Source organism: Rhineura floridana, chromosome 7 (genome assembly GCF_030035675.1).
Source record: "Rhineura floridana isolate rRhiFlo1 chromosome 7, rRhiFlo1.hap2, whole genome shotgun sequence".
NCBI lineage: Eukaryota > Metazoa > Chordata > Lepidosauria > Squamata > Rhineuridae > Rhineura > Rhineura floridana.
The window spans coordinates 145292000-145304517 of NC_084486.1; the positions used below are offsets into that span (position 1 = coordinate 145292000).

Genomic DNA, 12518 nt, shown 5'->3' on the forward strand with positions numbered 1-12518 from the left:
ACTTGGATGTGAGACTCAAACTCTGGGGAGCCTGGATCTGGAGGGGAGAGGAAGAAGCGAGAACGCCCAAGTTTAAGGCCCAAAATGCTACGTGGGTTTAAAGACAACAGCATGATCATGTATCTGAAAAAAAGGGGAGAGAGAAGAAAGTACCAGGGCGGATGAGCCTTGTGAGACCTGGAAACCTTCTCTGTTTTTAAAAAAATGTGGGTTGACTGGTGGCAGTGAACGAAACGCCTTCTACACATGGTCAGAGGCAAAGAATCCACCGTGGGCTTCAGGAGCTGAAAGGTCGTCGAAGACCCTTCTTCTTCCTCCACCACCACCGCACAAAGGGCGGCGGGCTCGGCTTCGCCTACCAAGCCACCCTGGGAAGCCTTATAAGCGGATGGAGGAGAAACTGAGGAAGAGGGGCCACGATCCCTTCCTTTTCGAGGGGCCCCGTGCGGCCTAGTCCCGGCCGGTGTCTCCTCCCTCCCTCTCCCACGTGGTGCTGAGGTGAGGCCTGGAGAGGCAGGCGCGGGTGGGGTGCAGGGGAGCGGCAGGGCGAGCGCAATGGCGGCCGAAGCCCAGGCAGGCGCGACGAGGCAGGCAAGCGGCGGCAAGGGGGGGGGCGAAGGTGGAGGGAAAGGGAGCCCTGGTAGCGGGAGGGGCGAGGGGGATGAGAAGGTTGGTTGGTCGGCCGGCCGGCCGGCCAGGCTAAACCACCAGCCGCGGCCTACTCGCGTGCCTCCCTCTGGCACCGGCAGCGGCGACGACGCCACACACACACACACACACACGGTTACCTTCAGTCTCCTTCAGTCCGGGGAGCGGGGCCCGACGCAGCCGCAGCGCAGCCCAGCACGACCATTTCCGGAGCCGCTCCGAGGGGGAGGGGCGGGGCAAAGGGAGGGGCGGGGCTGGGGGAGGACGAAGGCTGGTCACGGGACTGGCCTGAAGTCGCTCGGAGGGAAGGGGAGGGGCTGCCCCCTCGTCATGTGACTCTCGCCACGCTTTGGTATTGGGAAGAGGGAAAGGCGTGTACGTGAGAGACAGAAAGGCCTTCTGGGTTGGGAAGGTGAATTGCTCGGCCATGTGATCTTCCTCGAGGAAACCCACGCCTGCGTCACGTGGCCTGGAGGAACTTCCTCTGCCGGTGCCGCTCTAGGGCTGGAGTGACACGTGTTGTTATTCCGGGGAGGCGATCGGGCCCAGAGGCCTATTTTCCTTCCCACTGCAACGTCGACTAAAAAGCGTGGGAGGATTCCCTCAAGGAAAGTGGAGGTATAAATCTCATTCATATATATATATATATAAAAGACGGTTTGGAAAACAACAAACAGAACTTCACTCAAGTTCGCTGTGGACTCCTATAAGAATTCCATTAATCACCTAAAAGTATATACACGTAATTGTGATTAACAAAACAGAAGTTTTTATTTTACTAGCAAAAATGTTTGGGCTTCCGCCTTCATCAGGGGCTAACATACCAAAGGTCTATCTAAAGGTATGTTAATAGCTGATGAAGGCTGAAACGTTTTGCTAGTAAAATAAAAACTTCTGTTTTGTTATTCACGATTACGTGTGTGTGTGTGTGTGCGTATAAACAAAATTAAATGGACCATCATGAACAATTTCCAATAAAAGAGCCCTACAGATATTATATATTGGCCTTCACTTGCAGATGTTGAAAAGTGCTGTCTTTTAGGCATGTTTGTATGTGGAGGGAAGTAAAGGCCATAAACTAACGAACTCAGATTATTAAATGTTTTTTCAGGCCCTTGTGGAATTTGAACTACAGAGGACTCTTGCACTTCTGCTAAATCACACACTACATCCATATCTGGCATTCTGGCTTTGATCAGATTTAGCAGCAGATGAATCCAATTGTCGAGATGCTTCAAAACCACGAACAGTTGATTAGTCAAACGGCAAAAGAATTGCTTAGTTTTGCTTACTTTGGCAGATATGGTACAAATCCTCTGTGGTAATCATCTAAACCCACCATCCTCTCACAAAATGAGCACGAGTGTGTGAATCGGCTGAAACATTTGTTTCTTTCCTGTGAGATAATGCTTGTTCACCACCACCCAGCATTCAAGTAAGGAGGGAGTATTAGTCTTTTCCAAGACACTGACTCAGCAATTACATCCATTAAAGATGCCTCAGTATCTTCCCTGCAACCACCATCACACCCACTCTACCTCCACTCAGCCTGGGCTTGAGTCAGATAAGTAACCCACATAAGAGCCTGCTGGATCAGGACAGTGGCCCATCTAGTTCAGTATCCTGTTCACACAGTGAGCAACCAGATGCCCAAGGGAAGCCTGCAAACAGGACCCGAGTGCAAGAGCACTCTCCCCTCCTGCGATTTCCAGCAACTGGTGTTCAGAAGCATACAGCCTCTGACTATGGTGGCAGAGCACAGCCATCATGGCTAGTAGCTATTGAGATCTACAGTAGGGCCCCACTCATACGGCAGGTTACATTCCGGACCCCCACTGAAAAGCGGAAACCGCTGAAAAGCAGAACTCATTGAATAGAATGGTGCACGATGCCTGAAAACCGCCGTAAAAGCGGGAAAAGCGCCATTATGAGTGGGGCTTTAGTCTAATTGCGTCTAATTGAGACCACCGCGTTAACGAAGCACCGTAAAGCGGGGCCCTACTGTAATTCTCTTTTAAAGCCATCCAGGTTGGTGGCCATCACTGCCTCTTGTGGTAGAGAATTCCATAGTTTAACTATGCAGTGTGTGAAGAAGTACTTTCTTTTGTCTATCCTGAGTCTTCCAGCATTCAGCTTCATAAGATGTCAATAAGTCCTAGTGTTGTAAGAGAGGGAGAAAACCTTTTCTCTTTCCACTTCCTCCATGCCATGCATAATTTTATACATACCTATCATGTCTCCCCTGACTTACCTTTTTTTCTAAACTAAAGAGCCCCAAATATCACAATTTTTCCTCATAGGAGAGTGACTCGATCCCCTTGGCTATTTTGGTTGCCTTTTCCTGAACCTTTTCCAACTCTACAATATCCTTTTTGAGGTGAGGCAACCAGACCTGTACACAGTATTCCAAATGTGGCCGCACCATTGATTTATATAACAGCATTATGGTATTGGCAATTTTATTTTCAATTCCTTTCCTAGTGATCCCTAGCATGGAGCTTGCCTTTTTCACAACTGCCACACACTGGATTGACATCTTCATTGAGCTGTCCATGAACACCCAGGTCTCATTCCTGGTTAGTCACCGCCGGTTCAGACCCCATGAACGTATATGTAGAATTAAGGTTTTTTGTTCCAATATGCATTACTTTATACGTGTTTACACTGAATTGCACTTGCCATTTTACTGCCCATTCACTCAGTTTGGAGAGGTCCTTTTGGAGTTCTTTGCACTCCCTTTTTGTTTTAACAACCCTGTAACAATTTAGTATTACCAGCAAACTTTGGCCACCTCACTGCTCACCCGTAACTCTAGATTGTTTATGAACAAGTTAAAGGGGCCATGCCCTCCTATGCCCTGCTTTTATCTTCCTTTTTATTTTGTAGGGTTTATGCTTTGCTCCAAACCCTTACACTCTGGTCTCCTTTCTTGTCATTGACTGAATCAGGAGTGGGGAACTTTTTTTCTATAGTCACATTCCCACAGAACCCAAAGTAGATGGAAAAATCCTTCATTCCCCAACCTTTTATCTCTTTTTTCTGCCATTCAGTTCTTCCCTGCCAGCTGGCTATCAGAGTGCTCTTCCCAGAGGTCTGATCTCCCTCTCCTTTCAGATTCGCCCACCCACCTCCTTCTCTTCCTCAGGGCCTCCCCCAACCCCATGAAATTCAGCCAGGGGCTTCATTTGGCCTTTGGACCACAAATTGCCCCCAGTGTACTAAATGTATGTCTTATTTCCATTGTAGTTATATTAACGACTGTTGCCTGACTCCTGTGGGTATTCAGTTCTCCCAAGAGATGCTCAGGGTCTCTGTTCATTACAGCTTTTGCTGCCAGTTTTTATTCATATTTTCTTTAAGCCTGGCACCATCTCTGGCTCTTCCAAACATCAGCTCTTTTCTCAATTCTGAATAGTTACAGGGAAATGCAAACAGTAGAACTGGGAGCAGGATCCTCTAATCTCGATCATTTCAGCTTTCCCTTTTCTTTTAGTTTTTAACCCTTAAGCACCCAGGCCCTTTGTCAGGATCTGGCACAATTTTATACATGTATTCTCAGAAGAAAGTCCCATTGAGTTCAATGGAATTTGTTCCTAGCTAAGCGAGTATAGGATTGCAACCTGGGACCATCAGTGGCTGAATGCTGTCCCCCATCTTTCTACCCCCAACTTGCTTATTAGGCCCTGTGTTCATGTAATTCCACCCCCCACCTCCCAAGCTGGAGTATACTGAAGCCCAGGACAATTTTCCACAAAATTGTGGAAAGGGCCTCTTAGAGCCCAAATTGAACAGAAAATGCAGCTTTTAATTATTTTCTAAATAGAGGGCTAGTGAACTCTTGACAAGTAGGAGTAAGAAAGATTTCTAGCAGTTATGGATCAAGACCCTACATAATGCATTGCTGCTTCTCTTTCCCTCTCCCTAGCCAGCAGACGCAAATGTAAATTTGCATAGGTTTATACAAGGTCCACTTTTTTTTAGTCTAGCACACTCATGGTCCTGACAGCTGATTTCTCCTGGTGCCTCTGGCTATTGCACTGTAAGATGTGTGGCTGTACAGCAGGCAGTTAGATGTACAGCAAAGGATTCGTAAGCCCTGCCACAGTGCACCTGCCCACATTTACTGTCATAAAGAAAGTAGGCACTGCAAGGTATATGTAACAGTACTTCCTGAGAGATGGTCAATGTCAGGCTTGAGGCTTTAAGGAAAGGGGGCAGAAAATAAATCATCCACCCCCACAGCAGCAAGGGGAAGAGATTCTGTCTGCTTACTTCCTAATCAGTACAAAGCATGTGGCTCTGTGGTTATAGCAAGGATGGCTTTTCTTATGACCTCCAACTGTAAAATAAATCAGTGGATTTATTTCTGATACCGAAATAAAAGTACTATTTGGCTATTTAAAAGAGAACAGACCGATGCAGTGCATACTATTGTCAGTGCACAAAATATTTATTGAATTCTGGAAAGTACCTACAACCACAATGGGCTATGCCTACATCATTTATGTGATATTCACTGATCAAATATATCTACAAAATCACTGCCTAACCCAGGGGGGAGGGGAGAGAAAGAAGGTATCAAGAATGATGCTGAATACATTTCCTGGCAGGGACTAACCAGGAAAGGAATCTAGGGGTTGTAGGAGACAGCTGAATTAAGATGCTGAGCCAGTGTGTGGCAGCTGTGGAAAAATGCTATTTATGTATTAAGCATCAGTAAGAAAAAGATCAAATATAAAGCTGACGGTATCATACTGCCTTTCTACAAATCAGGCATGACCACACTTGGAATGTTGTGTTCAGTTCTGGTCACTGCAGAAGAGAGCAACAAAAATGGTCAAGAGGGCTGGAGCAACTCCTCCTACAAGGAATGGTTAAAATCTTTGGGAGAACACAGTTTAGAAAAAAAGGTGAGAGTGTGTGTGGACATGATAGAAGCATATAAAAATTATGCACGGTATGGAAAAAGTTGATAGGGTGATTTTTCTCTCAAAGCTAGGATCCAATAAAGCTTGAATGGGGGGAGATTCAGATAGACAGAAGCAAGTACTTCTTCACATAGTGCAGTCTGATAGTCTCTTCCATATGGCGATGGCCATTTAGATAGCTTTAAACAGGGATTTGATAATGGCTATATGCTACATGTAGAATCAGAGGCAGCCTCCCTGTTTATGAGTCGCTGGAGACTATTGGCCTCATGTCCTACTTGTGGGCTTCACACAGACATCTGGCTTGCCACTGTGGGAAACACGATGAACTAGACAGGCTTTTGGCCTGATAAGCAATATTCCACTGAAGCAAAGCTGTACATAGCCCAAATTGTAGGCTTATTTGATTCAGTACATTAGTCATGCACCTCTATTAGCCCACACCAGTTTGGATGTTATTGTATCAGAAATATCCCAAATACAGGGGAGGGGAAGCATAGGCTTGCAAGCTGTATGTACACCATAGTGTAACCTGTACAAGGTTCATCCTAATAGCAGATGAGATGGTGTAACTGAGCTACTTTTCTGACTGCTGGTAAAGGAACTAGCACTTAGGGGAGAAAGGTCATATAGTGTTTTCAAGATGGTGAAGAAAATCTTATTTGCATCTTTAGCACTGTACAGAACTTTCAGCTTTTCCTTTAATGCAACCCATACGTTGCCAGCTCATTTTCAGAAACAAGATGTACAATAAACAAGTAAAAAAAAGCAACAAGGGGAGGAAAAGGCCTCGGTGTGTGCTAGGATCCGGATTACTGAAGTGCTTTTGGGCAGACAACAAGCTCAGAGGGTTTGGAGCTCTCAACCCACATCAGCTATTGTCCAGGGATCACACAGAAGGATCACCAGTTGTGCATACACACAAGTGGCAGGACTAGCAGTTAACTTCTGAAAATAACCCGCCCTATCCATCCAGTCACAACGTGCCCCCTGCACCATCTTGCCTTCACCAGCTTCCCCGGTTGCCAACTTCCACCCACTGCATTCCACACCTCCTTGACAGCTGTGCTGCTAATGGTGGGAGAAGCTGATGCTGAGTCAGTCCCTCTGCACTACTCGGGTTTATTTGCTTCATAATCCTGAATTAATATGTAATGTGATGGGGATGCCACAGGCCACGCTGGAAGCAGCAAAGGGCCAGATAAGAGCCTTGGGCTTTATGCTTGACAGCCCTGCTGTAGCCCAGCACAATTTGAGTAGACTCCTTTCTTCAGGCAAATCCACTTATTTGATTCTGGTCAAAGTGAGGAGACAGCACAGCCCTACCTTATATTAAAAGCATTTAAGTTACCCCTGAGTTTCTATCCAACACACACTGGGTTGCAGCAATTCTCTAACCCCTGACCCCCCACCCACCCCAGTGTTGTCTTTTGTTTCTTCTAGCTGAAGTTCCAAATACCTTCTCCCATGGCGGGAAATGTAATTCTGCCATTCTATTTCTATACACCTCTCTGATTCTTCATGTAAGAAAGCAAAGTGATTGAAAATTTATCCTGCTTTTGCATCCTTCCCTTGAGTTGTTGGATTTATTTTATTAAAGAAACGAAGCCACTTTATTGGTGTGGAGGATCTGGCAACATTCTGTATATTAGTACTGGGCAGTGTAGAAGCAGAATGATTTCTCCAAGAGTCTCACATTGTGAAAGACCTGTGCTTGCCATCAGGCTAGACGGCAATGTGGACTGACATTGAGATCAAGGGATTGGGTGCGGAGGGGGATCTGGGATCTTCCGATAGCCAGGCCTGTAGCGCTCTGCTCAGCTTTGTAATGATGCATAGACCTCTAGACTGTGGTTCTCCAGGAATCTTTTCCTCTCAAGTATCCCAACCTTTGCCAAAATAGCTTTTATTGTACAGAAACCCAAATGTTGCGATGAGTATAACACTGTGTCCAGTCACCAATAAATATCAGCTACACAAGCCTCTTAATAACTGTGTCCAGGTTGCAGTTGTTTCTGGAAGACTACAGGCAACCCTGCGCAAGGGCCAAAGAGTTTAGAATCTACCTTTCCCACCAAGGCAAAGGAATTTCTGGTTGCCTCTGTTCTACAGATAAGCTGCTCAGAACAGAACAAACAAGAAGCCAAGTTAACTCTCATCAGTTTATTTTACTAAGATGACCTCAGATGAGCTCTTTCTGTAACAAAAAAATGGAGGCTAGTCCCTCCTCTCGGTGCCATATCCCACCCCCCACCCACCCCAAACCCTCAGGCAATTCAGACATCATAGTTGGGATTCTTGCGCAGGATAACAAAGCCCTCCAAGATGGGTGTCACCGGCAAGTGCTCCTCTGTGGCCAGCTCTGCCCGCTCCCCATGGGCCAGTAGCACTGGCGTCGTGTGGGTCTGGAAGCCTGTGATAGTCTTCGGTTTGCCAGCCTGACCCACCACATCCACTGCCTGAGAGGAAGGTTAGAGATAATAAACAGTCCAAGATCATTTCCCCACATCTCAGGACCAGAGTTTCTTTACCAGTGATCAAGCAGTCAGGGAAAGCAAGGAAACAGAATATCCCCTTTCTGAACCAGGGCCACTCGTAGTAGACCACAAACCTTTGAAACAACCAAAGCCCAGTATCCAGTGGGATCCCCCCCCCAAAGCAGGGACCCCTCCCACTAACATCCCTTTCCCAGTTGTTATTCTGAGCCTACTTACCTGGCCCACTCTCACAGAAACTGGCAGGGGACGCAATTCTTCATCAAAGGTCACTAGCATGCGTGGCTGCATGGCAGCCACAAGGCCATACAGCACATAGTGGGACTTCCCCAAAATTACTAGGAGAGAAAGGAGGACATGATTCAAGGCTTGTAGAGATCAGAACATAATGAGAAGACAGGATTCACTAGAAAAGACAATAATGCTGGGAAAAACAGCAGGGAGTAGAAAAAGAGGAAGGCCAAACAAGAGATGGATTGATTCCAGAAAGGAAGCCACAGACCTGAACTTACAAGGTCTGAACAGGGTAGTTCATGACAGATGCTATTGGAGGTCACTGATTCATAGGGTCGCCCTAAGTCGTAATCGACATGAAGGCCCGTAACAACAATATCAGAACAGAACAACAGAAATCTCCCTTTGATCATCAAGGGACCCCTCTCACTTTAAGTATGAAACTGGAACACAAAACACGTGGTTTGCATCATACAGGTAAACTCTTATCGGCAAGAGAGACTGAAGCAGAAGACGGAGCCTCTCGCAGGAATCACTTTTGTGCATTTTACCAAGTGCGATTTAAATGCTCACGTGCCATCCTCAACTGGCATAAGCTACATGCATTTTGTACTCAATCATCCATACTGGAGTACAAAATGAAAGCAGGATTTTGGCCCAGAAGCACACACAGGAACCCCATAAATATGTCAGAACAATGACCCACTGAGTTTTACAATTGTCAACCCTGACTGACAAAAGCTCTCCAGCATCTCAGGCAAAGTTTAAAAATACTGCAGGATGCTTGGGGGGCCCCCTGAAATTTGGATCGTATGCACAAAGGCTACTCCACCTCACCTTGCTGGATCTCTAGAAGAAAGGAGTTCCAGAACTAGACCCTAAGAACTCGTCTACTCATTCTCAACTCTTCCTATCTGATCCATGGTGAGTACTATTAAGGCAGTATCCTCAGCAGGCCATAGCAATAACGACCACATATAGGGGGTGAAAACATTCTCCTGTGCACGATCCCCGAAATATTTAACGATGGCACCTTCCTCCAATAACAAGCACAAAATGGAAGCAGTTCTAATCACTGAAAAAGAGCAAATCCCAGAGTCTGCCATTAGAAGGACCCACTGATTAAACTCCCCAACTCAAGGGGGGGGAGCAATACTTACTGTTGCGCACATCTAGGAAGGACACTAGCACAGCCAAGAGGCCAGCCACAGCCACCTGGCTCATGAGCTGCCGGTCACTGTGGTAAGGACAGAGAGTGAGGGTCCCTTTCCCAAGGTGTGTCAGGCCCTGCAAAGCAAAAGGAGAATATTGTGTGGAAGCAGGAATCCATGGCTGGGTAGAATTGTAATAGTTATAAACCTAACGGTCCTGAAGACTACTTAATTTTTAAATAAGTTCTGTTCTGCCTACGAACAATGGCACAGTTCTAAGCAGAACAAGTGCTATCTGAAAATGAAAAATTATGCCAAATTTCAGACACACACTCCCCCCCAAAAAAGTGGCTTTTCCTGTTGAAAATGTTAATCACTGACCACTTGATGTAGCCTAATGATATTTCACATGTTCATCTACATGCTTAACAACTCTAAAGTTAATAATACTCTCAATTTCTATGGTGCAGAGATTAAGCTGAGCCATTTACCTGAGCCAACCGCACCATGAAAAGGTTATTGGGATCCTTGGCATGATATTGTGCCAACTGCCTCAGCATTGCAGCCAGACGGGCATTATTGGTACCTGCGGAATCAGGAAAGAATCAGTAGGATCAGTGAACAACCAAAATGAAAAGTCCAAGCTCCCACAATCAGTTTCTGGGAAACGGGGGTGGCTGTAGCAGGCAAGGGGGATTCCCCCACTCCACAACACAAAAGAAATGTGAAGGGTCCCCTATGCCACAAAAACTGTTAAGTTTTTATAATGCCACAAAGAGCTTGGACTGTTGCAGAAAAAAACAACATACATCCCTATGCTGACATATCTCAAAAGCAGAAAGCTCTAGAAACAAACCCCACAGCAGCCAATCCGGACCTTTTCTGATATAGCTCCGCATAGCCTCCAGTTCTCCATTCCGCAACCAATTCTAGCCACAGTAGTTCAGGGAAAGCCCTGCCCCTCTCAGGTCTGCTGAATCAGTTGACCCCTCTCCTGAAAGCCTGTGGATAAAGCCTTCCCTCTCCCCCGGCTCAATCTACTGTGCCCTGTCTTGTAGGCTCCCTGGGTCAAGGACGTTGCCGGCTCCGTATTCTAAACACCAGTGCACTCTGGATCATCAGAAGGCACTCAGGATCAATTGCAGGGATTCCCTCTTAGCCTGCAGTCACCCACTTACCACTGCCCACCACACCCATGGCAAAGATGGAATTGTAGGACACCTCTGGGTCAGCGTCATGGGAGAACTTGCTGAGGGTGTCGAGGATGTTGAGGCGGGGGTTGGAGACAGAGATGAGAGCCAGGGCTAAGGGGACAGCCCGGCGGAGAGTGGGCTCCCCATACCGCAACTGCAGGAGACGGGAGAGAGAATGGTTAGCCCACCAAGACCAGCTTTGCAAAGCACTGCACACATTCATCGACACAGCCGCAGACAAAAGGGCAGTCCTTCTGAGGGTCCCAGCAGCAGTCAAAAAGTCCTCAGAGTGTCCACCGGATGCGACAGTAACAGAAAATAATTAGCCTTCAAGCCACTTAGTCAACTTCAAACTCTTTGCAGAACGGCCTCCCGCAGACAAGATGCAGCACCCATTCAGGAGAAAAAGCAAGGGCTAAGGTCTTAGCCAATCCTTTTAACAAGCTGCTTTTAGCTCCAAAGCTTTGTAGTTTCAAATTGTAGCCCCAAATACTCAGAAGGGCAAGTTTCATTTAGCTTGACAGCTCACACCCTGCATACTGCTGGTCAACCAGGGGTGGGGACAGTGCAGTTTGTAGGGGTGGCAGCAGCATCAATATATCCCTGGCAGAGGTCACCCTCCCTTTATGGTGGCACATAAGAGTGCAGACCGCCTAGCCAGCATGCGGAAACTGCAATGTGAACAAATGTCAAGGAATATTTTGGACCACATAAAATGTAGACCCTAGGACTTGTATACAATAATGAATGGGGTAGGGCAGACTTTCATACCATTCCCCAGCATCAATAAAGTCCTTTAGGACACAGCCTTTCTAGCTCCGAATTCTACCCTAAGGGAAGCCTCAATATAGCTAACTGTATTACAACAAAAAGTACAGCCCTGTTTAGGCACTACATTCCTAGCCCACTAGGGACTTCACAGAGATCTAGCTTGATCCGCGCTGTTCAGGCAAAGCTGATTTTAGAGTCAAAAGGTGGTCTCTCTTCCACCCCTCCACAGACAGTATTTCTCTTAGCGTGACTTTGTGGATGGGTTCTGCTCAAGTTTAAAAGCTGACCAATCCCTATTTTGCAGGTTAAAGGAAGAATTTGCCTTGTAAATTCTGGAGGTTCTCCCTCTTCCATTAGTTCTCTGAGGCTATTTGTAGTGTGATCTGGCTTTCAAAATTGTGGCAAACCATTGTCTAAATTCCTTATCCAATGGAGCCAAGGGGTTGGACTCGCATACAGATTCATTCTTTGTCATTTCAGTTCAGATGATGGCCTCAAATGGAGAGAACTTTCCCTGCACCGTCATACTCACCAAGTGACCAAAGGTGCGCAGAGCCATCTCAGCCCCAATCTCCTCCCCCATAGCGATGAGTGCAATCCCCAGCACTGCTACGCCCTGCAAGAAGCAGACACACAGACTGAAACCACAAGATACTTTGTGGCATGGATGAAACACATTTTCTCAGAAGCTGAATGTGGAGTCATAACTTGGTCAGGCAAGACCACTACAAAACTGTGCCACAGCTTTGAACTGGGGGAGAAAAAAGGGTTCCCACTGAAATACTAACCTCCCACTCAAACGAAATCTCTATCAGCCCAGTTCTTTTCTACACACTCGTGTAGCCCAGCGCTCTGTTTATTCTGCAGTTGCACTGAGCTAGTGCGGAAATTTGGTATGGAGTATAATATCCTGGGAATCGCAGCCTTCTAGGTCTTACAGGTTAACATGGGCAACACTCTACCATATTGGGTCCCCAAAGTAAGATGGCTGGGGAGAGCTTCTGCTGCGTAGGGGGTGAGGCTTCAGTGCCCTCACTGACCCTTTGGCCCTACCCAAGGAAACACCAACCATGCGGCCGATCATCACCCTCAATTGCC

The 12518-nt window shown here is 46.7% G+C and overlaps 2 protein-coding genes across 10 annotated transcripts in view; both read right to left on the minus strand.

The window, feature by feature from the left end:
* Positions 1–897, minus strand: part of EIF4G1 (eukaryotic translation initiation factor 4 gamma 1) — a 97278-nt gene extending 96381 nt beyond the window's left edge. For 5 of the 9 annotated variants that reach the window (XM_061637465.1, XM_061637467.1, XM_061637464.1 and 2 more), the window contains exon 1: positions 789–897. The gene's annotated coding sequence lies outside the window, so the exon portion shown is untranslated. The remainder of the gene's footprint in view (positions 1–788) is intronic. The other 4 variants (XM_061637459.1, XM_061637454.1, XM_061637453.1 and 1 more) reach the window with 3 other exon arrangements.
* Positions 898–7724: 6827 nt separating this feature from the next.
* PSMD2 (proteasome 26S subunit ubiquitin receptor, non-ATPase 2) overlaps positions 7725–12518 on the minus strand; it is a 35012-nt gene continuing 30218 nt past the window's right edge. Inside the window, exons 16-21 of the mRNA XM_061637468.1 lie at positions 11953–12036; positions 10635–10803; positions 9948–10042; positions 9466–9592; positions 8291–8409; positions 7725–8035 (exon numbers count right to left, since the gene is read on the minus strand). Coding sequence (XP_061493452.1) covers positions 7853–8035; positions 8291–8409; positions 9466–9592; positions 9948–10042; positions 10635–10803; positions 11953–12036 — 777 coding nt within the window. The 3' untranslated portion in view covers positions 7725–7852. The remainder of the gene's footprint in view (positions 8036–8290; positions 8410–9465; positions 9593–9947; positions 10043–10634; positions 10804–11952; positions 12037–12518) is intronic.